The sequence below is a fragment of the Coregonus clupeaformis genome, chromosome 1 (assembly GCF_020615455.1).
Source record: "Coregonus clupeaformis isolate EN_2021a chromosome 1, ASM2061545v1, whole genome shotgun sequence".
NCBI lineage: Eukaryota > Metazoa > Chordata > Actinopteri > Salmoniformes > Salmonidae > Coregonus > Coregonus clupeaformis.
The window spans coordinates 31,592,181-31,618,515 of record NC_059192.1 but is presented as its reverse complement, the minus strand read 5'-3'; the positions used below and the strand labels follow the sequence as shown (position 1 = coordinate 31,618,515).

At 46.2% G+C, this 26,335-nt stretch overlaps 1 protein-coding gene across 1 annotated transcript; it reads right to left on the bottom strand.

The window, feature by feature from the left end:
* Positions 1–1,477: 1,477 nt before the first annotated feature.
* On the bottom strand, positions 1,478–26,335 carry LOC121556448 (lutropin-choriogonadotropic hormone receptor-like). Its single transcript, XM_041870371.1, has 14 exons — positions 25,941–26,335; positions 25,550–25,621; positions 11,763–11,837; positions 11,205–11,279; positions 9,871–9,951; positions 8,754–8,831; positions 8,319–8,387; positions 7,661–7,735; positions 6,718–6,906; positions 6,550–6,615; positions 6,148–6,372; positions 5,524–5,635; positions 3,753–4,010; positions 1,478–3,424 (listed from the first exon to the last, which is right to left on the bottom strand). Exons 1-14 carry the CDS (start codon positions 26,144–26,146, stop codon positions 2,858–2,860), a joined length of 2,148 nt encoding a protein of 715 aa, XP_041726305.1. The 5' UTR covers positions 26,147–26,335; the 3' UTR covers positions 1,478–2,857.

The window sequence follows — 26,335 nt, the reverse complement described above, 5'->3', positions numbered from 1 at the left end:
ACACCAACTCGCAAATACTGTAGGCTAGACTACAAGAGATTATGGATAAGAGCGAGAACATCTTTGTCAAACAGCAGCCAAGCATCGATCATCATGTCACCAGAATAAGACCCTCAGTATTTATTGGAAAGGAGCATCAAGATCACTGTGCACTTTCACCACCCTGTGAAGTTCATCATAACTATTTCATCTGTAGCCTAATAAACTGCATTTTTCCCGAATCGTTTACTTCCAAGTTTACTTCGAAATGGTTATTCTATCCATATTTGCGCAGAAAGGCATTTCCACCGCCATTTCTCACATAATTAATTTTACAGACACAAAGATCCCACCATGTCCAACGAACAAATAATCTGTCAGCATTTTAAAAATTGTACCGAAACTTCCTGTTTCTATGACAGCTGTCGTGATTTTATTTAATATACGGTATGACTAACTACATTTCCATCCAGTTATGTGAGTAATGTTCACAGGTTGGTATTCTGATAAAGCCAACCGGTCAGCATGTTCTCCAGTCAGTCGCCACTGACTTTTCTACAGTAAATGTTCCATTCTGTTCCAACACACACCTCAAGGGCTGGGCCCATGTTGACATTAGGAAGCAGAAACACCGCTGGGACTGTCCATGCTGCCCTGTTCTGGACTCTTCTCTGTTTTGGTAGAGTTTGGTTAGCGTAGCTAGCCACTTTAGCTTATGAGGTGGATCTCACGTTTCAGTGTTGGTGGAAGACAAAGGAAGAAACTCATTGGAAGAAACTTGCAGTAAGGAGAAACTCCAGGAATACTGCTGAAACTCGACGAACAAACATTGGGGAAATAGACATTGGGTGTTTATAGTTGGGCTTTTTCTTGAATCCAATTAGTGTGCCAGTAAGTGTGACTAAAGGGAAAAGGTTATGGGAAATGGATGCTTTACATGACCATTTGTGTCATACATTTACATTTTAGTCATTTAGCAGACGCTCTTATCCAGAGCGACTTACAGTTAGTGAATACGGTGGTCTAGCATTTTTTTTTTTTTTTTTATACTGGCCCCCCGTGGGAATCGAACCCACAACCCTGGCGTTGCAAACGCCATGCTCTATCAACTGAGCTACATCCCTGCCGGCCATTCCCTCCCCTACCCTGGACGACGCTGGGCCAATTGTGCGCCGCCCATGAGTCTCCCGGTCGCGGCCGGCTGCGACAGAGCCTGGATTCGAACCAGGATCTCTAGTGGCACAGTTAGCACTGCGATGCAGTGCCTTAGACCACTGCGCCACTCAGGAGACAACAAAATGGCACCCTATTCCCTATATAGTGCACTATTGACCAGAGCCCCATACGGAATAGGTTGCCATTTGGGACATAGCCTATGTCTTTGCATACAGGTTCATGTGATCACACATATTAGCTGCTCAGCTTACTTGAAAGCCAAACAGAACATTTAGCAAATAGCGGAAAGTCAATTTCCATTATGTACGACTCCCAAAAATACATTATTGAAATTGAGTCAATTCTGGTTAAATTCTGCATGCAACACACATTCTTGGGATAGGACAGAGTCAATGGAGACTTCAACTGGGTACAACGCATCACACAAACACAGTTTATTACAAGTTTCAATTAAACATAAGGGAAATGCATGAAAGGCTGTGTTGGTTAATGTAACAGTTAAGTTACACACCAGATAACATGTTACACCAAATGTTGAAAATAGAGGTATAAATCACAGCACTCAGGTTAGGTGATGGTGAAGCAAGGCACACAGCACACAAGAGGAAGCTACTATAAAGCTACCAATGCATCAGATTTAAGGCAAATACAAACTGGCCTTCCCCTTTAAAATGTACACAAATACAAACTGGCCTTCCCCTTTAAAATGTACACAAATACAAACTGGCCTTCCCCTTTAAAATGTACACAAGGAAAAAGACAATACAAACAATGAAAAGGTTGTGCTATACCTTGCTGGGCTCCAAACTACCACACCAAGTTACAAACAATGAAAAGGTTGTGCTATACCTTGTTGGGCTCCAAACTACCACACCAGGTTACAAACAATGAAAAGGTTGTGCTATACCTTGTTGGGCTCCAAACTACCACACCAGGTTACAAACAATGCACTTTACTTCGTACATTATTACGCTCAACAACAATACTCTAAAACACCTTCACTCCAAACCGACATGGCAGCTTGGAGACTGGAAGCAGCTTCCTCTCCCTGATCTGGCCTGCCCAGAGAACTCCATGTGCTTGTCTTTTAAAGGGAGGGGCACAGATGCTCAATCACCTTGTTACAGCTGAGATTAAGGCTATGGCCACATTGAGGTGTGGCTTGTGCAAGCCGGAAAACCTCATAGGAGTAGGAGCCTCTCTTGTTTCTGTAGTGTGAAGCAGCTTAATGTACAGTACAACCCCTGTACAGGGCCTGAACAAGGAGATGGATAAACAAGGATTAAATTGTATATGACAATATATATCATTGTCCGTTTTTGCCCGTCAAAAGTTTAACTCATCTCTACTTCTTGAATTGAATACTTATGAAGGCGGACATATTTTGTGTTTTTTTGACAGACAATCTGTTGTCATTCATCTGACAACGGATGACTCCCATTGAAAAACCATTGGCTCAATCTGCAATTTTCATACATAAAGGGTGCGTTCTCTGCTCAGGCTTTGCTGACGCATGCCAGATCTTACAACGTCTGCATAGGCATTTTACTTATCAGCTAACCACATATGTTATAGCGATCTGTCAGTTGACGACACAGTCGATGACGTGGCACGCAACCATTGGTTGATGCATGCAACGTCTGAGCAGGGGAAACGACCAAAATCTCAATGTGGCCGTACCCTCAGTTCTGACTGGCTGAGACTAGTCACGCGCTCCGCCTCCATTGCTGAGGAAGCATCCCTGCATCTTGATGTGGTAGGCATAGAACCTGAAAGAGTGAGGCTTTCTGGGGGATGTAGTCCGACCCTTAGGTGGTATAGTGTGTGTTGCCAGGTTCTGTGCCCTGTAGAACTCCGCTCTGGCATGGCAACAACTACAGCGACTCAACAACAAACACATATCCTTCCGAAACGCTCGAGTAAAGATGGTGTAGAGGAACGGGTTACAGAGGGAGTTGATTGGGTAGAAGAGGACGAGGAGGATCTTGGAGTGGGAGACGGTGATGAGGGGCATGCGGAGAGCCGCCGAGATGGCGAAGAAGGAGATGGGCGCCATGCAGAGGAAGTCGGTGAAGATGAGGACGGCCATGCGCTTGGCGATCTTGGCATCGCCGTGGCGGGTTGCTAGGTCAGGGTTGTGGATGGACAGGTAGATACGTACGTAGCAGTAGCAGACGATGAAGAAGGCGGTGACGTTGAGGAGGAGGAGGGCTACAACATACACCTGGGAGACTAGGGACTCGATGTCCATGGGCAGGCAGATCGACACCTGGAGGATAATACATCAAATCAATCAAATATATTTATAAAGCCCTTTTTACATCAGCAATTGTCATTAAGTTATTTTACAGTGAAAATAAAAATGCTGTGAATGTTCATCTACTATATAACACCATGGCTGTTGTGTGTAAAGTTCATGTTTGTAAACCTGGGCCTGTATTCAAAAAGCATCACAGAGTAGGATAGGATCAGTGCTTAGTCCTGGACTAAAAAGCAATGGAGATTGAAAGTGTTTTATAGTCCAGGACTAGCATTCGTCTGTGTCCGGGAAACCGGACGTTAAAAGTGAATAAAAAATATTTTGAAATTCTGCTGACCTTAGTGTAGCTGCTGACCCCCAGGACAGGAAGCAGAGCAGCCAATAGGGAGAAGCACCACCCCCCAGCCATCATGATCACCACATGCCTCAGCCTCAGCCTCTTGTTGATGTGCATGGCGTTGGTGATGGTGTGCCACCGCTCTAACGTTATCATGGTCAGCGTGTAGACAGACAGCTCGCTGGCGAACACGGTCAAGAACCCCGCCACGCCACAGCCCATGCCCGTCTGCCAGTCCGTGGCATGGTTGTAGTACTCCTACAATAAAATACAACTATATTATTGGTTATAGACTAGAACTCCTAAAATAAAATACAACTTTATTGGTTATAGACTAGAACTCCTACAGTGAAATACAACGTTAGTGTTTAAATCGGAAAGAGTCATTACAGAAATACACTGAACTAAAATATAAATGCAACATGCAACAATTTCTAAGATTTTACTGAGTTACACAGTTCATATAAGGAAATCAGTCAATTGAAATAAATTCATTCGGCCCTAATCTATGGATTTCACATGACTGGGAATACAGATGCATCTGATGGTCACAGATACCTTTAAAAAAAGGTAGGGACATGGATCAGAAAACCAGTCAGTATCTGGTGTGACCACCATTTGCCTCATGCAGCAGGACACATCTCCTTCACATTGAGTTGATCAGGCTGTTGATTCAATGGCTGTGCGAAGTTGCTGGATATTGGCGGGAACTGGAACATGCTGTCGTACACATCGATCCAGAGCATCCCAAACATGCTCAATGGATGACATGTCTGGTGAGTATGCAGGCCATGGAAAAACTGGGAAATGTTTTTAGCTTCCAGGAATTGTGTACAGATCCTTGCGACATGGGGCCATGCATTATCATGCTGACACATGAGGTGATGACGGTGGATGATACTGCCAAATTCTCTAAAAAAACTTTGGAGGCGGCTTATGGTAGAAATTAACATTAAAATCTCTGGTAGAGCTAGAGGTGTCACTACAGACCCAGGTTCGATCCCAGGCTGTGTTGCAGCCGGCTGCGACTGGGAGACCTGGAGGCGCACAATTGGCTCAGCGTCGTCTGCGTTAGGGAAGGGTTTGGCCAGCCGGGATGTCCTTGTCCCATCGCACTCTAGCGACTCCTTCTGGCGGGCCGGCCGCATGCACGCTGACTTCGGTCACCAGTTGTACGGTGTTTCCTCCGACACATTGGTGCGGCTGGCTTCCGGGTTAAGCGAGCAGTGTGTCAAGAAGCAGTGCGGCTTGGCAGGGTCGTGTTTCGGAGGACACATGACTTTCGACCTTCGCCTCTCCGGAGTCCGTAGGGGATAAGACTGTAACTACCAATTGGGGTAAAAAACAAAATAAAGGAAAAATCTCTGGCAACAGCTCTGGTGGACATTCCTGCAGTCAGCATGCCAATTGCACGCTCCTTCAAAACTTGAGACATCTGTGGCATTGTGTTGTGTGACAAAACTGCACATTTTAGAGTGGCCTTTTATTGTCCCCAGCACAAGGTGCACCTGTGTAATGATCATGCTGTTTAATCAGCTTCTTGATATGGCACACCTGTCAAGTGGATGAATTATCTTGGCAAAGGAGAACATTTCTGGGCTCTTTTATTTCAGCTCATGAAACATGGGACCAACACTTTACATATTGCGTTTATATTTTTTGTCAGTGTATAAACATTGGAAAGCAAGCATCACAGGGTCAGCCGCAGTGCAGCCCCTCTGGAGCAGTTTAGGAGTCGTGGTGGTAGGTGGTTGTACTACCACTCCCGTACCTTGCGGGAGTGGTAGTCCATGGCTGCGATGAGGAGGAGGTAGAGCCCCATGCAGAGGTCTGCGAAGGCCAGGTTACACATCAGGAACCGGGAGACATTAAGCTTCTGGTGGCTGGTGAGGAGAATGATCAAAAATTGAACAAAATATCAGCAATCACTTGAATATAATTTGCAATTGAAACATTGTTTTAATTATATTTATCTTATTTAAGCAACATGTCTTAGTAGACCAAACACTGTCAGTTTACGCAAGTGGATAAGAGTTGAGCACATTCTTTCCCATTCATTCCAATTGGACTGGTTTGGAATTTATCCCTGACCAAGATGGCTGCCATTATTCCTACACTCTAAAACTACGTGGGTCTATGCCAGCAAGTCTAGTGTATTATACATCTCTATGTTCTCTCCCTTTACCTGGGTTGTGACTATATGGAATATAGCTACAACCGGAAGATACTTTTTGTAGCAGGTTAGGAGATCATTTTAGCTAACCCTTTCCCTAACCTTAACCTAATTCGCCTAACCTGCTACATTCATTCTACTAACCTGCTGTGTAAGTTTTCCTAAACTGCTACAAAGTCACTTCCTGTCGTAGCTGTAGTACACCTAGTCAGAACCCTTTACCTGGTGATCAGTACGACCAGCACGGCCATGTTCCCGGCCACAGCGAACACGGTGATGAGCCAGGTGACTGAGCGGAGGAAGGAGTACCCAAGCAGGTCCTCACAGGGGTTGAAGGCGTCGGGCTCCGGGGTGCACTGGAAAGCTCCAGGACACAGGCTCAGCTGCAGGTCTGGGTAATGGAGGTTGATGTCATACAGGTCGGTCACATGGTCTGCTGAGAGGTCCCTGGAGAAAAGGGGAAGACAACATGGATTTGAGCAGAGCGGTTGAGACCAAGAAAATAAAAGAAAATGGGCAAACAAGAATAAAAAACATTTTGCCAGCCTGTCAACAGCCTGTCAACAGAGACAGCTACATGTGTGCAGAACTTTCCCCTGATACATGCTGGAATAATTGTCTTACATGATTTCATCGTCGTCATCGCACAGCCTTCTGAGGTTCGGAGAGAGTGCAAGGACAACTTTTTCTCTTTGGATGGATAAGGAGAAAAACAGCAAGGTTAGAGTAGACTCTTGAATGACAACCTGTGTGTGTACCTGTGACGTGTACCCGTGTGTGATGTGTACCTACCTGTGTTTGCGTCGCCAGGTGTGGAAGGCACAGCAGTGGCTGGGGTAAGTGACCTCTGCCACCTCCAGCTCTAGGAGGCTTTCCAGAGGGGGTAGAGTCTTCAGGTAGGGGGTAGAACGGGCTATCAGGACCTTCAAATGCCCCAAGCCTCGACGGGGGAGGGTGCGGAGAGCTGTGGAGGAGACGTCACTGGACAACACAAACAGTAAACAGTAAACACAAGTCAAATGTTTATTTAATTTTTTACAATACAACTTTATTGTCCATAGTTACAGCGAACATGTTGTGGGGCTCAACGGCCGAACGGTAGGGGATTGTTGTTAGGGTGTGAATCCAGCAGCCCTCCAGTTGCCAGATCAATATCTCCCTTTTTTTCCCCCAGCACCCGGCCCGAGATTCCAACAGGCGACCTTTCGGCTACAAGTCTAACTCCTTAGTCACTGGGCTACCTACTGTCCCAGACCTAACCATAACCTTTCACCCTAACACACTTTTAACACACTTTAAAAAAAATTATATTAACAAAGTCAAGCAGGATGAAAACAAACAATACCACTAGACTAGACAACCATTACAATCTCATAAATACTGAGGTAGACCTGGCCGCCAAATTGTAGATTACAGCATGTCTGTGTCAACGAGCATCAACCTTGTATTGTTGAACAAGGATGAATAATCATTATGCCTAAGAAATCCCTCCAACGCACCATAAACCACAAGGTCTCTATGATAAAATTGATCAGTAGTCAGATTTTGTGTCCATGTAATCTTTGTTAAATGTATAACTCATGTGTATGTTTGAAATTGTCAGTTATAAATAGTGAAACAGTAAATACTGGGGCTCTGTGGAGGTCAGTGTGGCAGGAAGGAGGTTTATATTATAGGAATGGACTATAATATTTAAGGTGAATTTTACATTATGGTTGTCAAAGTATTCACTTACAGCACAGTTGGCCCTGAGGCCCCCTCAAAGGCATCTTCATGGATGTTCCTCAGATATCTGTTGTCTTTCAGAATCCTACATGGGAAAACAATCAAACACATGGGATGAGGTCATGTTTGTCTTCATCACAGATTAGCACAAGCCATGACAGTTATATCCTTGCAATAACTGAGTGAAATATGGGTATTTTGCTGTTGGATTCTGTTTGACCCTTTTGTTTTCTCTTCTGTGAAACCTAATAAGTAGCCTATACTGTTTCTATTGATGCCCAACCGTTCCTCAGCTCAACTAACTAACTAACTTACTAAGCTTTGTTTGTTTAGACTCCTTGAAAGCAATTCTGGTGAGACCAAGACGCCACATTTCACCGCTACCGTCACAGTGTGGCATGGGAGTAAAATAAACAACATGGCACCCAATCAATGTTTTGTCTAACAAGACGTTTATTTACTGGTACATTGAGTTTCTTTGATTAACCCAAGCCTTCGACACCACTCTGAAATAACAGCAAAACAGGCTTAGAAAAAATCACAACAGCAGCTCCTGCTGAGAGAGAGTATTTGTGTTTGTGTGTGTTTGTGTGTTTCAGGTACTTTGTTGTAAGAACTGAAACTCAGCAGCAGCGGAGGGATGTTGATTGTTTGAGGGGGATACATACAGTTTATCCAGATTTGTTCCATTGAAAGCGTGTGACCTGATTTCCTTGAATCCATTTTTTATAATTTTCCTGTAAGAAAAACATTTCTACGCATTTCATTTCAATTGGTTGTCAATATCATCTTCACCGATTTACAATTGCTTGCATACATACAGCAGAAACTGATTGAAAACCATAATCTACAAGTGCTGTCCTAAACCTGGATTAGATTACAATTATAATGGCTACTGCAACCAATTAGATGAGATTAAATGAAATCAGCTGTGAAACAATTCCTAGGCTACATGAAACACCCAGATGAGAGAATTCTCGAATCAATTATCTAAACACGTGTTGAGACTAAATTAAAGCCTACAAAACTAGTCATAGGGATCCTATAGTATGGCTGTTTGGAGTATGGCAGTAAAGAAGTAATAGTATTGTACTGATACTCACATGTACACAAGCTCCTCTGTGATACCTTGAAAGGCGTTGGCAGGTATGCTGTCGAGATGCATGTTGTCTCCCAGCTCACTGCACAGAGAAGAGAAGAGAAGAGAAGAGAAGAGAAGAGAAGAGAAGAGAAGAGAAGAGAAGAGAAGAGAAGAGAAGAGAAGAGAAGAGAAGAGAAGAGAAGAGAAGAGAAGAGAAGAGAAGAGAAGAGAAGAGAAGAGAAGAGAAGAGAAGAGAAGAGAAGAGAAGAGAAGAGAAGAGAAGAGAAGAGAAGAGAAGAGGAGAGGAGAGGAGAGGAGAGGAGAGGAGAGAGCGGAATGAAGCAAAGAGGAGCGAACAGATACTAAATATCAGTCCCTTGCCACTGAACATGTCATGTCACAGACCTTTTCAGTGAGGAAAATTGGATTTGAAATTGCAGGGCCACGCAACACTGGGGTTGGGTGTATATTATCTTAAAATGGGTGTAGCTATATTATCATAACATATTCTCTTAAAATATAAGGTAGACCAAAATCAACTTGTAATCCAGTTTCAGGTGGGTCAAGTTCTTGTTAGGCCTACTGCTGCTAGGTAGCTCTCTCTCTGCTCTCCCCCTCCCCTCTGTCTGTCCTTGATTGCAGGAGTGAAGTCTGGTGTGCGGGAGTCAGGGTTCCAGCTGCAGCTCATTCACCATAATCACCTCAGCCTTTAAGACCCGGTCAAACTTTCCACTCATCGTCAGATCATAGTCAAGACGACCATGTTAGTCTCGCTGCCGACTCAACCTGTTTGTTTTCGCTCTTTGTGTTTTTTGGCCTGTTCTATTTACTTTTCTCCTGTGCCACAGATTATGGGAACCTGACTTCTGCCTCCGCTTCACTCCTGCCACCACCATCCTGCTCCCCACTACCGGACCTCCCTTTTGGACTCACCACGGACACTAGGAGATTACGGTACCACACCTGCCCTGACCTGGATCTGTTACCCTCCCTGTAACCTGGACTTGCTCTTCCCCTATTATTGGAAACCTGGACTTTTTGAACATTGTAAATAAACCTGTTAAACCTTCTCTGGCTTGGTGTACTTGTCTGCATTTGGGTTCTAATCCAGTTAAATCATCACAGTTCTGGATACGTACAGGAAGAAGTTATCCAGTATCACCAAAGAGGAAATGGTGGAGAAGTCAGGAAAGTGTTTTATTCCTGTGTTACAGATACTCCTGGGAGACAGAAAATAGGAGGAGAGGGGGGAGAGGGGGGAGAGGAGGAGAGGGAGAAAGAGGAATAGAGGGGGAAAGCGGAACAGAGGGGGAAAGAGGAAAAGAGGGGGGAAAGAGGAGGAGAGGGGGAAAAGAGGTGGAGAGGGGGAAAGAGGAAAAGAGGGGGAAAGAGGAGGAGAGGGGAAGAGGAGGAGAGGGGGAAGAGGATGAGAGGTGGAAAGAGAGGGAGAGGTGGGAAGAGGGTGAGAGGGGCAAAGAGGAAAATAGGGGCAGAGGAGGAGAGAGGGAAAGAGGAAATATGGGGAAAGAGACGGAGAAGAGGGGGAAAGAGGGGGAAAGAGGAATAGAGGGGGAAAGAGGAACAGAGGGGGAAAGGGGAAAAGAGGGGGAGAGGTGGAAAGAGGAAAAGAGGGGGAAAGAGGGGGAGAGGGAGAAAGAGCGAAAAAAGAGAGGGAAAGAGGTGGAGAGGGGGGAAAGAGGAGGAGAGGGGGAAAAGAGGCGGAGAGGGGGGAAAAAGGAAAGAGGGGGAAAGAGGAGGAGAGGGGGAAGAGGAGGAGAGGGGGAAAGAGGAGGAGAGGTGGGAAGAGGGGGAGAGGGGCAAAGAGGAAAAAAGGGGGAAAGAGGAGAGGGGGAAAGAGGTATAGGGGGGAAATAGGAAAATAAGGGGAAAGAGGGGGAGAGGGGGAACGGGGAAAGAGGGGGAGAGGGGGAAGAGGAGAAAAGGGGGAAAGGGGGGAGAGGGGGAAAGAGGAGGAGAGGGGGAGAAGGGGAAAGAGGAAAGAGGAGGAGAGGGGGAAAGAGGAAAAGAGGGGGAAAGAGGGGGAGAGGGAAAGGGGGAAAGAGGAGGGGGGGGGAAGAGGTGGAGAGGGGAAAAGAGAAGGAGAGGGGGAGAGGGGGAAAGAGGAGGAGAGGGGGAAAGAGGAATAGAGGGGGAAAGAGGAACAGAGGGGGAAAGAGGGGGAAAGAGGAGGAGAGGGGAAGGAGGAGGAGAGGGGGAAAGAGGAAAATAGGGAGAGAGGGGGAAAGAGGAGGAGAGGGGGAAAGAGGGGGAGAGGGGAATTAGGAAAAGAGGGGGAAAGAGGGGGAGAGGGGGGAAGAGGAGGTGAAGAAAGAGGTAGAGGTAAAAAACCTCTGTGACAACATTTCATCAGGTAAATAAAATGACAAAATTGAACATTGACAAACAGGTGTTGTTCCTGGAATTACAGTAGCATGGTAACTAACAATATACTGTAATTGGAATAAAAGCTTACAGGTATCTCAGCCTGGGCAGATCAGTGAAGGCCCCCTTCTCTATACTGATCAGATTTCTGATGTTCTGTATCTGTCTAAGGAATAACAGAAAGCATCACAATATGCTTTAACTTTAACATTGATTTTCATGATGAGTGCACTTGTGAATCATACCTTTAAATGTTTTTCTTACAGTAATATTATATCTAGGAATGAAGAGGATTAAGTAAGTAAGTCATATTCTGCATGCATTGTTGTGTTCAAGGCAGACTACTGGATTTAGAGAATGGCTCATTCAAGGCGGACTACTGGATTTAGATAATGGCTCATTCAAGGCAGACTAATGGATTTAGATAATGGCTCATTCAAGGTTCAATGACCCCCACAAAATCTTCACATTAACCAGTGTATTACAGTAACGTCAGAACTTATCAGGGTAGAAGGAGACACAGTCTAATCCATGGCCTCCAATGGAACAAAACGTTATCTCACCAACTGAAACCTTGACAACTTTGAGATGAAAGTTCTGTAATTGGTGTGTGTCTGTGTGTGTGTGGTTGTAAGTGTGTTACACTTACATCTCAGCCAGGCTGTGGAGAGAGAGGAATGCATGGCTTCTTATGTTCCTGATGCAGTCACTCTGAGAGATCTCACTGTGGCAGAGAAAAAGACAGCATAACATAAGTTCCCATTCTAAAGGAATATCCCTTAATCATCAAATAGTGATAGAATGTGCATGGCGTAGACTGCAAATGGATCGCAAAGTGAAATGATAAGGCAAAGGTGAACAGGCTCAGAGAGGAAGAGAAGAGTTATGTAACTTATTTTAAAAACCAACGAATGCAGTGAGGACGGCTCAAGTGACATGCCCTTGACTGTTTCTGGTCTTCCTGATGATGCCCTTGCTACCCACAACCCATCCCCCATCCCCATCTAGCGTTAACTATAACTTTTTATAGACCTCCCTACGTTTGACCTTTCCAGGCCACCGTACCTCCCACTGATCTGTAATTAACCAACACTTTCCATCTTAAACCAGAGAATAATTAAACCTAGCGACCCACTCTGCTTATATTTTCGCTCAGCCCTGTGTGTGTGTACCTTTCCTCTTAAGTCGTTGTATACCATCTTAATTACCGTTACTTTTGTGAAACGATTAAAAAGCCATTTCATTTCAGAGCGTCATCATCCTTGGAGGAGAGGCTGAGCCATGATTTCCAGCCAATATGAGTCATCCATGACAAGACAGGACCATCTGAACTCCGCCATACTGGCCAGTGTGACCTAGGACTAGATTCAATCAGATTGACATAGTAGTTGTTTTGGAGGTGTCCGAGGTGGAACTGTGTTAGAGCTGTCAAATCCACAAGTGGTTTGTTGCATTACCTTATCGCGGACACTGCCATTGGATGCAACATAACTACATCCTACTATGATCCGACAAATCCCATGCAGCCACGTTAGAAATTCATGCAGCCGCTTTACAAGTTCAAACACTCAAATTAGACTGATATATACACTACCAGTCAAAAGTTTGGACACACCTACTCATTCATGGGTTTTTCTTTATTTTTACTATTTTTTACATTGTAGAATAATAGTGAAGACATCAAAACTATGAAATGACACATATGGAATCATGTAGTAACCAAAAAAGTGTTAAACTTCTTCAAATAGCCACCCTTTGCCTTGATGACAGCTTTGCACACTCTCGATATGTCAGCTCATACCGCTGTTACACCTCCAACACCGCCAGAACATCTGCTTTGCGGATGTCGGCCAATGCTGGTTAACGCTCGATCTGATTTAATTTAGAGCCTAGTGTTGATTTTTCAGTGTAACATTTTGAGAGTTGCAAAGCAACACTGGCTCAGATGACATTTTCCCACTCAAGATTCACAGATTAAAATTCACTTCATCGATATACCACTATGTGCATAACACTCAAACATGATCAGGACAGAAAAATGTACTGGGTCACCACAAACTTGAAGACATGAGTTCAAATGAACACATTTATTTGAGTACAGGGGTCATGTAGGCTATTTGTTGACCGTGTCACTGTGTCACTGTGTCAGAGGAGAGGAGATTGAAGTAACAGAGACATCACATCATAATGGAAACTATTGCACTCCATCAATGCCCTATCACTTGGATAAAAAATATAATCATATAACATGATGAGAGCTAGACCTGGCCCACATCCGGACCGTAATTCCAAGTGGTAACTGGGCCATGGAGTAAGTGGTAACCTTGCAGATGTGGGCCGGAATACAGCGCATTCGTAAAGTATTCAGACCCCTTGACTTTTTCCAAATTTTTCTACGTTACAGCCTTATTCTAAAATGGATTAAATTGTTTTTTTCCCTCATCAATCTACAACACAATACCCCATAATGACTAAATAAAAACAGGTTTTTAGAAATGTGTGGAAATGTATTAAACATTTAAAACTGAAATATTACATTTACATAAGTATTCAGACCCTTTACTCAGTACTTTGTTGAAGCACGTTTGGCACTGAATACAGTCTTCTTGGCTATTACACTACCAGCATGGCACACCTGTATTTGTGGGAGTTTCTCCCATTCTTCTCTGCAGATCCTCTCAAACTATGTCAGGTCGGATGGGGAGCGTCGCTGCACAGCTACAGTGGCTTGCGAAAGTATTCACCCCCCTTGGCATATTTCCTATTTTGTTGCCTTACAACCTGGAATTAAAATTGATTTTTGGGGGGTTTGTATAATTTGATTTACACAACATGTCTACGACTTTGAAGATGCAAAATATTTTTTCTTGTGAAACAAACAAGAAATAAGACACAAAAACAGAAAACTTGAGCATGCATAACTGTTCACCCCCCCCCCAAGTCAATACTTTGTAGAGCCACCTTTTGCAGCAATTACAGCTGCAAGTCTCTTGGGGTATGTCTCTATGAGCTTGGCACTTCTAGCCACTGGGATCTTTGCCCATTCTTCAAGGCAAAACTGCTCCAGCTCCTTCAAGTTGGATGGGTTCCGCTGGTGTACAGCAATCTTTAAGTCATACCACAGATTCTCAATTGGATTGAGGTCTGGGCTTTGACTAGGCCATTCCAAGACATTTAAATGTTTCCCCTTAAACCATTCAAGTGTTGTTTTAGCAGTATGATAAGGGTCATTGTCCTGCTGGAAGGTGAACCTCCGTCCCAGTCTCAAATCTCTGGAAGACTGAAACAGGTTTCCCTCAAGAATTTCCCTGTATTTAGCGCCATTCATCCATAAATCCAGCTCTGTGGAGTGTACGGCTTAAAGTGGTCCTATGGACAGATACTCCAATCTCTGCTGTGGAGCTTTGCAGCTCCTTCAGGGTTATCTTTGGTCTCTTTGTTGCCTCTCTGATTAATGCCCTCCTTGCCTGGTCCGTGAGTTTTGGTGGGCGACCCTCTCTTGGCAGGTTTGTTGTGGTGCCATTTTCTTTAAATTTTTTAAATAATGGATTTAATGGTGCTCCGTGGGATGTTCAACATTACTGATATTTTTTTATAACCCAACCCTGATCTGTACTTCTCCACAACTTTGTCCCTGACCTGTTTGGAGAGCTCCTTGGTCTTCATGGTGCCGCTTGCTTGGTGTTGCCCATTGCTTAATGGTGTTGCAGACTCTGGGGCCTTTCAGAACAGGTGTATATATACTGAGATCATGTGACACTTAGATTGCACACAGGTGGACCTTATTTAACTAATTATGTGACTTCTGAAGGTAATTGGTTGCACCAGATCTTATTTAGGGGCTTCATAGCAAAGGGGGTGAATACATATGCACGCACCACTTTTCCGTTATAGTTTTTTTAAAGATTTTTTGAAACAAGTTATTATTTTCATTTCACTTCACCAATTTGAACTATTTTGTTTATGTCCATTACATGAAATCCAAATAAAATCTATTTAAATTACAGGTTGTAATGCAACAAAATAGGAAAAAAGGGGATGAATACTTTTGCAAGGCACTGTATTTTCAGGTCTCTCCAGAGATGTTTGATCGGGTTCAAGTCCGGGCTCTGGCTGGGCCACTCAGGGACATTCAGAGACTTGTCCCAAAGTCACTCCTGCTTTATCTTGGCTGTGTGCGTAGGGTCGTTGTCCTGTTGGAAGGTGAACCTTCACCCCAGTCTGAGGTCCTGAGCACTCTGGAGCAGGTTTTCATCAAGGATCTCTCTGTACTTTGCTCCATTCATCTTTCCCTCGATCCTGACTAGTCTTCCAGTCCCTGTCGCTGAAAAACATCCCCACAGCATGATGCTGCCACCACCATGCCTCACCGTAGTGATGGTGCCAGGTTTCCTTCAGACATGACGCTTGGCATTCAGGCCAAAGAGTTCAATCTTGGTTTCATCAGACCAGAGAATCTTGTTTCTCATGGTCTGAGAGTCCTTTAGAGGCCTTTTAGCAAACTCCAAGCGGGCTGTCATGTACCTTTTACTGAGGAGTGGCTTCTGTCTGGCCACTCGACCATAAAGGCCTGATTGGTGGAGTGCTGCAGAGATGATTGTCCTTCTGGAAGATTCTCCCATCGCCACAGAGGAACTCTGGAGCTCTGTCAGAGTGACCATCGGGTTCTTGGGCACCTCCCTGACCAAGGCCCTTCTCCCCCGATTGCTCAGCTCTAGGAAGAGTCTTGGTGGTTCCAAACTTCTTCCATTTAAGAATGATGGAGGCCACTGTGTTCTTGGGGACCTTCAATGCTGCAGAGATTTTTTGGTACCCTTCCCCTGATCTGTGCCTCGACACAATCCTGTCTCGAAGACAATTCCCTCAACCTCATGGCTTGGTTTTTGCTCTGACATGCACTGTCAACTGTGGGACCTGATATAGACAGGTGTGTGCCTTTCCAAATCATGTCCAATCAATTGAATTTACCACAGGTGGACTCCAATCAAGTTGTAGAAACATCTCAAGGATGATCAATGGAAATTGGATGCACCTGAGCTCAATTTCGTGTCTCATAGCAAAGGGTCTGAATACTTACGTAAATAAGGTATTTATTTCTCTTTTTTGTTTTTAATAAATGTGCTATAATTTCTAAAATTTCACTTTGGGGTATTGTTTGTAGATTGATGAGGGAAAAAAATGATTGTATCCATTTCAGAATAAGGCTGTAACGTAACAATGTGGAAAAAGGAAAGGGGTCTGAATACTTTCCGAATGCACTGTCCATGTGGTGTCTGGTCTGTGCTTACCTTGATGAGCTCATAAGCTTGGGGTGAACCTTTCTTGGAGAGTGTTCAGTGTCCAGTTCCTTAACCTCAATCGAAACCTCAACCAGTCACTAATTGAGTTATCAATAAGGGGACAGCTGCATCCCGACCAGATCAGATTAGGGTAAACGTGGTTCCCTGACCATAGGAATTGGCAAGACAGCACAAACAGATCTGGAACCAGGCAAGAGTGGATGAAATACCGTAATAGGAGTCTTGCTAATGGGCTTGTGAGCAGCTAGGGGTCCTTGACTCCAAGCCAAGCTGGGGTAAAGCTGTCAGCCCAGATGTCAGCCCAGATGAGGGAATGACTCAGTTATGAATGCAATGCATTGGGGTGGATGGGATCTGGATGTAACTGGAATGAGGTGGTTGCCCACCGCCCCCTTCCCTGTCCTTCGCTACAGCTGAAGTTATGCTCTGTGATCACCTTGCTGTCATCTCCCATCAACTCAAATCATATCAGATTTGATTTGTCACATGCTTGGTAAACAACAGGTGTAGACTAACAGTGAAATGCTTGGTAAACAACAGGTGTAGACTAACAGTGAAATGTTTACTTACGAGCCCTTCCCATCAATGCATAGAGAAAGAAAAGAAAAGTTAAACACGTAATAATAAAGTAATAACAGATATACAATGAGTAGATATACAATGAGTTTGGTCCTCTGTAGCTCAGCTGGTAGAGCACGGCGCTTATAACGCCAGGGTAGTGGGTTCGATCCCCGGGACCACCCATACGTAAAAACGTATGCACGCATGACTGTAAGTCGCTTTGGATAAAAGCGTCTGCTAAATGGCATATTTATATTTTATTTATTTAATGATAACTTGGCTATATACAGTGGGGAAAAAAAGTATTTAGTCAGCCACCAATTGTGCAAGTTCTCCCACTTAAGAAGATGAGAGAGGCCTGTAATTTTCATCATAGGTACACGTCAACTATGACAGACAAATTGAGGATTTTTTTTCTCCAGAAAATCACATTGTAGGATTTTTAATGAATTTATTTGCAAATTATGGTGGAAAATAAGTATTTGGTCACCTACAAACAAGCAAGATTTCTGGCTCTCACAGACCTGTAACTTCTTCTTTAAGAGGCTCCTCTGTCCTCCACTCGTTACCTGTATTAATGGCACCTGTTTGAACTTGTTATCAGCATAAAAGACACCTGTCCACAACCTCAAACAGTCACACTCCAAACTCCACTATGGCCAAGACCAAAGAGCTGTCAAAGGACACCAGAAACAAAATTGTAGACCTGCACCAGGCTGGGAAGACTGAATCTGCAATAGGTAAGCAGCTTGGTTTGAAGAAATCAACTGTGGGAGCAATTATTAGGAAATGGAAGACATACAAGACCACTGATAATCTCCCTCGATCTGGGACTCCACGCAAGATCTCACCCTGTGGGGTCAAAATGATCACAAGAACGGTGAGCAAAAATCCCAGAACCACATGGGGGGACCTAGTGAATGACCTGCAGAGAGCTGGGACCAAAGTAACAAAGCCTACCATCAGTAACACACTACGCCGCCAGGGACTCAAATCCTGCAGTGCCAGACGTGTCCCTCTGCTTAAGCCAGTACATGTCCAGGCCCGTCTGAAGTTTGCTAGAGTGCATTTGGATGATCCAGAAGAGGATTGGGAGAATGTCATATGGTCAGATGAAACCAAAATAGAACTTTTTGGTAAAAACTCAACTCGTCGTGTTTGGAGGACAAAGAATGCTGAGTTGCATCCAAAGAACACCATACCTACTGTGAAGCATGGGGGGTGGAAACATCATGCTTTGGGGCTGTTTTTCTGCAAAGGGACCAGGACGACTGATCCGTGTAAAGGAAAGAATGAATGGGGCCATGTATCGTGAGATTTTGAGTGAAAACCTCCTTCCATCAGCAAGGGCATTGAAGATGAAACGTGGCTGGGTCTTTCAGCATGACAATGATCCCAAATACACCGCCCGGGCAACGAAGGAGTGGCTTCGTAAGAAGCATTTCAAGGTCCTGGAGTGGCCTAGCCAGTCTCCAGATCTCAACCCCATAGAAAATCTTTGGAGGGAGTTGAAAGTCCGTGTTGCCCAGCGACAGCCCCAAAACATCACTGCTCTAGAGGAGATCTGCATGGAGGAATGGGCCAAAATACCAGCAACAGTGTGTGAAAACCTTGTGAAGACTTACAGAAAACGTGTGACCTGTGTCATTGCCAACAAAGGGTATATAACAAAGTATTGAGAAACTTTTGTTATTGACCAAATACTTATTTTCCACCATAATTTGCAAATAAATTCATAAAAAATCCTACAATGTGATTTTCAGGATTTTTTCCCTCATTTTGTCTGTCATAGTTGACGTGTACCTATGATGAAAATTACAGGCCTCTCTCATCTTTTTAAGTGGGAGAACTTGCACAATTGGTGGCTGACTAAATACTTTTTTTCCCCACTGTACATGGGGTATGTCACGGTTTCGGCCGAGGCTGCTCCTCCTCCTTGTTCGGGCAGGCTTCGGCGGTCGTCGTCCCCGGAGTACTAGCTGCCACCGTTCGATGTTTCATGTTTGTTTGGTTTTGTCTGTTTGTACACCTGTCCCTTGTTAGTGTTTGATTTTGTTTCCTATTTAGTTATCGTGTGTTGGGTCAGGTGTTATGTGTGATTGTTATGTCAGCTGTTGCTGTTGATGGGTTTTCTCTCTCATATTTGTTTGTGTAGAGAGTCCGCACTGCGTGCGCCTTTTCTTGTTTTTACGCACTGTTGTGTGTGTGTGTAATTTTGTTCATGCCTCCCGGTTGGGTTGGCTATCCACCTGTTTGGAGTTCTATTTTTGATTACTAAAGTCTGTTGACGAACACCCTTGTTCCTGCGCTTGATTCCCTGCACCACATCCACACTCAGCGTTCTGACAGAATCACACATCACACATGGAATCAGCAGGAGCAACCACGCCAACAGAGACCATGGAGGACCGTCTTCGTGGGCAGGAGGACAGGATCAACCAGATCGGTCACGCCCTGGATCGGGTGATGAACACTCTCCACCGATGGGAAAGCAGCGGGGTACCCACGCCCCCACCTACCGGACCATCCCCATCGTTCAGTCCTCCTGTCCACCTTCCGGAAACCAGTGGGATTCGGCTCTCGCTCCCGAGGGCGTACGACGGCTCCGCTGCCGGGTGTCAAGGGTTCCTGCTGCAAGTGGAGCTCTACCTCGCCACCGTACACCCGGCGCCCTCGGGACACGAGAGCGTCTCCGCCCTCATCTCCTGTCTCACCGGCAAGGCGTTGGAGTGGGCCAACGCCGAATGGAGGAGAATGGACGCCGCTACCGTTACCTATGCGGAGTTCTCCCGCCGCTTCCGTGCCGTGTTTGACCATCCACCAGAAGGGAAGGCGGCGGGGGAGCGTCTGTTCTACCTCCGACAGGGGATGAGGAGCGCCCAGGATTTTGCTCTGGAATTCCGGACTCTAGCGGCAGATGCAGGGTGGAATGAGCGGGCCCTCATAGACCACTTCCGCTGCAGCCTCCGGGAGGACGTCCAGAGAGAGTTGGCGTGCAGGGATACCACGTTGTCGTTTGACCAACTGGTCGACATGGCCATTCGGCTGGACACCCTGCTCGCCACCCGTGGACGTCCCGGGTGGGGGTCGCCCATTTCACCCTCCAGCACCTCCGAGCCGAGCCCTATGGAGCTCGGGGGTGCTGGCGCTAGAGAACGGAGGAGTAGGAACCCGAGGGGGGCCGTTCCCTGCACTAACTGTGGCCGTGGAGGGCACACCGCGGCTAGGTGTTGGGGAGGGTCCCCCGGTGGGGGTGAAGGCAGGCCACGCATTGGGGGTCCCCCAGGTGAGTAGGCGCCCTACTTACCCAGAGCTTTCTGTCGTTCACTTAACCTTGCCTGTTTGTTTTCCACAGGTTGCACCTCGTTCCCAGCATAAGGCGCTAGTAGATTCAGGCGCAGCTGGGAATTTTGTAGATCGCCAGTTCTATGTAGAGTTAGGGATTCCTCTCCTTCCCGTTGATAAGCCTTTCCCTGTACATGCCCTAGATAGCCGTCCGTTAGGATCTGGGTTGATTAGGGAGGTCACAGCGCCCCTTAAGATGGTGACGCAGGGGGGTCATGAGGAGACGATTCAGCTCTATCTGATTGACTCTCCTGCGTATCCGGTGGTGCTGGGGCTTCCCTGTTTGATTACCCATGACCCTACGATTTCGTGGCGAGAGAAAGCTCTTAAAGGGTGGTCTGCTCAGTGTGAGAGGCTGTGTCTGGGTGTTTCCATAGGGGCGACCTCGGTGGAAAGTCCGAATCTAATGCCAACACTGCATATTCCCCCCGAGTATGAGGATTTGAAACTGGTGTTTAGTAAGACTAGGGCAGCGCAGCTGCCGCCTCATAGACAGGGGGATTGTGCGATAGATCTCCAGTCAGGAGCAGCCCTCCCGCGGAGCCATGTGTATCCCTTGTCTCAAGAGGAGAGGAAGGCAATGGAAACTTACATCGCCGAGTCTCTGAGACAGGGATACATACGGGCCTCCACTTCACCCGCTTCCTCAAGCTTCTTTTTTGTGAAGAAAAAAGATGGAGGTCTGCGCCCGTGTATTGATTACCGCGGTCTCAATCAGATTACGGTGAAGTACAGCTATCCACTTCCTCTGATTGCGACTATGACGGAGTCATTACACGGTGCTCAGTTCTTCACAAAATTGGATCTCAGGAGCGCATATAACTTGGTACGCATTAGAGAGGGCGATGAATGGAAGACGGCGTTTAGCACGACCTCCGGACATTACGAGTATCTCGTCATGCCATATGGGTTAATGAATGCTCCCTCAGTCTTCCAATCCTTCGTCGATGAGATTTTCCGGGACATGCAGGGACAGGGAGTAGTCGTGTACATAGACGATATTCTGGTGTACAGTTCTACCCGAGCAGAGCATGTAGCCCTGGTGCGCCGAGTGTTGAGGAGGCTGTTGGAGCATGACCTATATGTCAAGGCAGAGAAATGTCTGTTCTTTCAGAAGTCGGTCTCCTTTTTGGGTTATCAGTTGTCTGCGTCAGGGGTGAAGATGGAGGTTGACCGGGTGTCAGCTGTGCGTAATTGGCAGACCCCAACCACTGTGAAAGAGGTGCAACAGTTCTTGGGTTTTGCGAATTATTACCGGAGGTTTATCCGGGGTTTTGGACAGGTGGCAGCTCCCATAACGTCTCTGTTGAAGGGGGGTCCGGTGCGCTTGCGGTGGTCAGCTGAGGCGGACAGGGCTTTTGGGAAACTGAAGGACCTGTTTACCTCGGCGCCGGTGTTGGCGCATCCGGATCCCGCTTTACCTTTCCAGGTAGAGGTAGACGCGTCCGAGGCCGGTATAGGGGCCGTTCTCTCACAACGGTCTGGCACACCACCTAAACTCCGCCCCTGTGCTTTTTATTCTAAGAAGCTCAGTCCGGCGGAGCGGAATTATGACGTAGGGGACAGGGAGCTGTTAGCCGTGGTACAGGCCCTAAAGGTGTGGAGGCATTGGCTTGAGGGGGCTCAACACCCTTTCCTCATTCTAACTGACCACCGTAACCTGGAATACATCCGGGCAGCTAGGAGACTGAATCCTCGCCAGGCCCGCTGGACTATGTTTCTAGCCCGGTTTGTGTTTAAAATCACTTACATCCCTGGGTCCCAGAACGGGAAGGCAGATGCCCTGTCTCGGCGGTATGACACGGAGGAGAGGTCCGTTGAGCCCACTCCCATACTACCAAAGTCTTGTCTGGTTGCACCGGTGGTATGGGAGGTCGATGCCGAGATCGAGCGGGCGTTACGCACCGACCCAAGTCCTCCACAGTGTCCAGTGGGTCGGACGTACGTTCCGCTCGAGGTACGCGATCGCCTCATTTATTGGGCTCATACGTCCCCCTCCTCTGGACATCCAGGTATCGGCCGGACAGTTCACTGCCTTAGCACTAAGTACTGGTGGCCAACGTTAGCCAGGGATGTGAGGATTTATGTCTCCTCCTGTTCGGTGTGTGCCCAGTGTAAGGCGCCCAGACATTTGCCCAGGGGTAAGCTACAACCCCTGCCCGTTCCACAACGACCCTGGTCCCACCTCTCGGTGGATTTTGTTACAGACCTTCCCCCTCACAGGGGAATACTACCATCCTGGTCGTTGTGGATCGGTTCTCGAAGGCCTGTCGTCTCCTTCCCATGCCGGGTCTACCTACTGCCCTACAGACCGCTGAGGCTCTGTTTACCCTTGTCTTCCGGCATTACGGGGTACCCGAGGATATAGTGTCTGATCGAGGCCCCCAGTTCACCTCCAGAGTGTGGAGAGCGTTTATGGAACGGTTGGGGGTTTCGGTGAGCCTTACCTCGGGTTACCACCCGGAGAGTAATGGGCAGGTTGAACGTGTTAACCAGGATGTGGGTAGGTTTCTGAGGTCTTATTGCCAGGGCCGGCCGGAGGAGTGGGCGAGATACGTTCCTTGGGCCGAGATGGCACAGAACTGTCTCCGCCACTCCTCCACCCAACTAACCCCTTTCCAGTGTGTGTTAGGGTACCAGCCGGTTCTGGCACCTTGGCACGAGAGCCAGATCGAGGCCCCTGCGGTGGATGAGTGGGTGCGGCGCTCGGAGGAGACATGGAACGCTGCCCACGTTCATCTGCAGCGGGCCATCCGTCGGCAGAAGACGAGCGCCGATCTCCACCGCAGTGAGGGGCCTGTGTACGCACCTGGAGATCGAGTCTGGCTCTCGACCAGAAACCTGCCCCTCCGCCTGCCCTGCCGGAAGCTGGGTCGGCGGTTTGTGGGGCCATTTAAAGTCCTGAGGAGGTTGAACGAGGTGTGTTACAGGTTAGAACTGCCTATTGATTATAGGAATATTAACCCCTCGTTCCATGTGTCTCTCCTCAGGCCGGTGGTAGCTGGTCCACTCCAGGACTATGAGATAGAAGAGACTCCTCCGCCCCGTTGGACATCGAGGGGCTCCGGCGCACACTGTGAGGTCCATCCTTGATTCGAGACGCCGGATGGGGGGTCTCCAATATCTCGTGGAGTGGGAGGGGTACGGCCCGGAGGAGCGGTGCTGGGTGCCGAGGAGGGACATATTAGACCAGTCCCTGCTGACCGAGTTCCATCGGGGTCATCCTACGCGCCCTGCTCCGCGTCGTCCTGGTCGTCCCCGAGGCCGGGATCGGTGCACGGCTGGAGCCGCGCGTCAAGGGGGGGGTACTGTCACGGTTTCGGCCGAGGCTGCTCCTCCTCCTTGTTCGGGCAGGCTTCGGCGGTCGTCGTCCCCGGAGTACTAGCTGCCACCGTTCGATGTTTCATGTTTGTTTGGTTTTGTCTGTTTGTACACCTGTCCCTTGTTAGTGTTTGATTTTGTTTCCTATTTAGTTATCGTGTGTTGGGTCAGGTGTTATGTGTGATTGTTATGTCAGCTGTTGCTGTTGATGGGTTTTCTCTCTCATATTTGTTTGTGTAGAGAGTCCGCACTGCGTGCACCTTTTCTTGTTTTTACGCACTGTTGTGTGTGTGCGTAATTTTGTTCATGCCTCCCGGTTGGGTTGGCTATCCACCTGTTTGGAGTTCTATTTTTGATTACTAAAGTCTGTTGACGAACACCCTTGTTCCTGCGCTTGATTCCCTGCACCACATCCACACTCAGCGTTCTGACAGGGTACCAGTCCCATGTAGCTCAGTTGGTAGAGCATGGTGCTTGCAACGCCAGGGTTGTGGGTTCGATTCCCACGGGGGACCAGTATGAAAAAATATATATGTATGCACTCACTAACTGTAAGTTGCTCTGGATAAGAGCATCTGCTAAATGACTAAAATGTAAATGTACTGAGTAATGATAACTTGGCTATATACATGGGGTACCAGTACAGAGTCCATGTGCAGGGGTACGAGGTCATTGAGCTAGATATGTACATATAACTCGGAATAAAGTGACAGATAATAAACAGTAGCAGCAGCGTATGTGATGAGTCCAAAAAGTTAGTGCAAAAAGGGTCAATGCAGATAGTCCGGGTAGCTATTTGGTTAACTATTTAGCAGTCTTATGGCTTGGGGGTAGAAGCTGTTCAGGGTCTTGCTGGTTCCATACTTGGTGCTCCGGTACTGCTTGCCGTGCGGTAGCAGAGAGAACAGTCTATGACTAGGGTGGCTAAGATGAATGCACTAACTGTAAGTTGTTCTGGATAAGAATGTCTACTAAATGACTAAAATGTAAATTCACATTCGCAGATTTAGTTCGGTGTGCTAACACAGTCTTGTGTCACACAAGAAACCAGGGTTTGATATCCAATCAGTCACATTCTGAGACTTTATTGTGTGTCTATGAGATTCAAAAACAAAAGTGATGAATGAAATTCATAATGAAAACTTCAATTTGATTTCTAAATGGTAAATGGCTGTGTGATTCTATTCCTATCCACACAATGCCTTATATTCACACCAAGACCCTCTATGCTGTTAAATGTTTGTGTTTGTGTTTAAGTTAACACATATACAGATACACTACTGACATATAAGGCAAAACATACAAAATCTTACCAGATACAAATAATCTTATTCTGCTGTACAAGATCCTTATTTGTTTTTCATGATTATATCCATATGGGTTGGCTTGTGCAAGCCGGAACAGGTTTCTGTAGCATGAAGCAGTTTGATGTACAAGTACTCCCCCTGGACAGGATGTTAGTCTATCATATGAATTGACATGCTTTTAATCTCCTAAATAGTGGGTGAAAGGTAATAATACATCAGAAATAAATGTAGGCCAAACTACTTCCTCTAAAAGGATATGTGTATAGGTAACTCTTCCAAAGCTACCCATCCAAAGTGGACATCTCCTTTCCTCTTCTTAACATGCATTTTGAGTCATTTTTCATACAATCTAATATTAGATTATCACACTTTTCATAACAGCTAGCAGAATGTGTTCCACAACACAAATACGTTTATAACTGTGCTCAAATCGAGTTTAAACAGCCTCATACAACCCATGAAGCTTTGTAGATCTATAACTCTGAAAAGGCAACCCCAGAGTTAAACTAAAAACTAGTAATAGGGCTAATGGCACACTGACGATATATGTCATTGGTGAAAACGGTTTAATAAATACATTTAATTGATTGATTGACACTCACATTCTGGACACGTTGATCAGTCCCCTGAAGGCATTGCTTGAAACTTCTGTCAATGGCAGATGAGTTAGTCTTCTAAAAATAATACACAAAGAAAAAACTTGTTTTAAAACGTGTATCCTAAGGTATTATGATGAAGGCAAAGCACAATCAGTAGATACTGTACTACACACTTGGTACTGTACTGATGCCAGGCCCTCATTGTAAATAGGAATTTGTTTCTTAATCGACTGGTTGAATTTAAAGGTTAAATAAATTAACAAATAATAAAATAATAAATAATCAGCTCGACAAACGTGCATTTTAACAAACAATGGATATATATTGACGCTATAATTTCCTAATATCTGCACAATTCCTCCTCAAAAACTGAATGAAATTGTAGGCTACTTACACGTTTCGAATAAATGATGGAGCGACCCGGGACCTTAGTTGCGTTTCCCTTGTGCAGCTGAGTTTCTCTCGCGTTTCTGTGGAACATGTATCGCTCTTCATTGAACATTCGCAAATGGAAGGACAAGTAAAAGTACAACAGGAGCGCACATTCAGGACACCGTACAGCGCGAGAAGAACCCACACCGTCTGCGGGGCTGGTGCCATCCTGTAGTCTATGCTACCTGGGCACTTCGTCAACCGCTCCCGCTTTCCCCCAACTGTCACTTTCTCAAGAGAAAACCAATAGAACCGTCCTCAGGCACTAACCTAGGCAGCCTACTTGACAAAGAGGAGAAGAGAGGACTGGTATCGTTTCCACCTGCTGTACTTGTACCTACTGTATCTTGTGTGCGT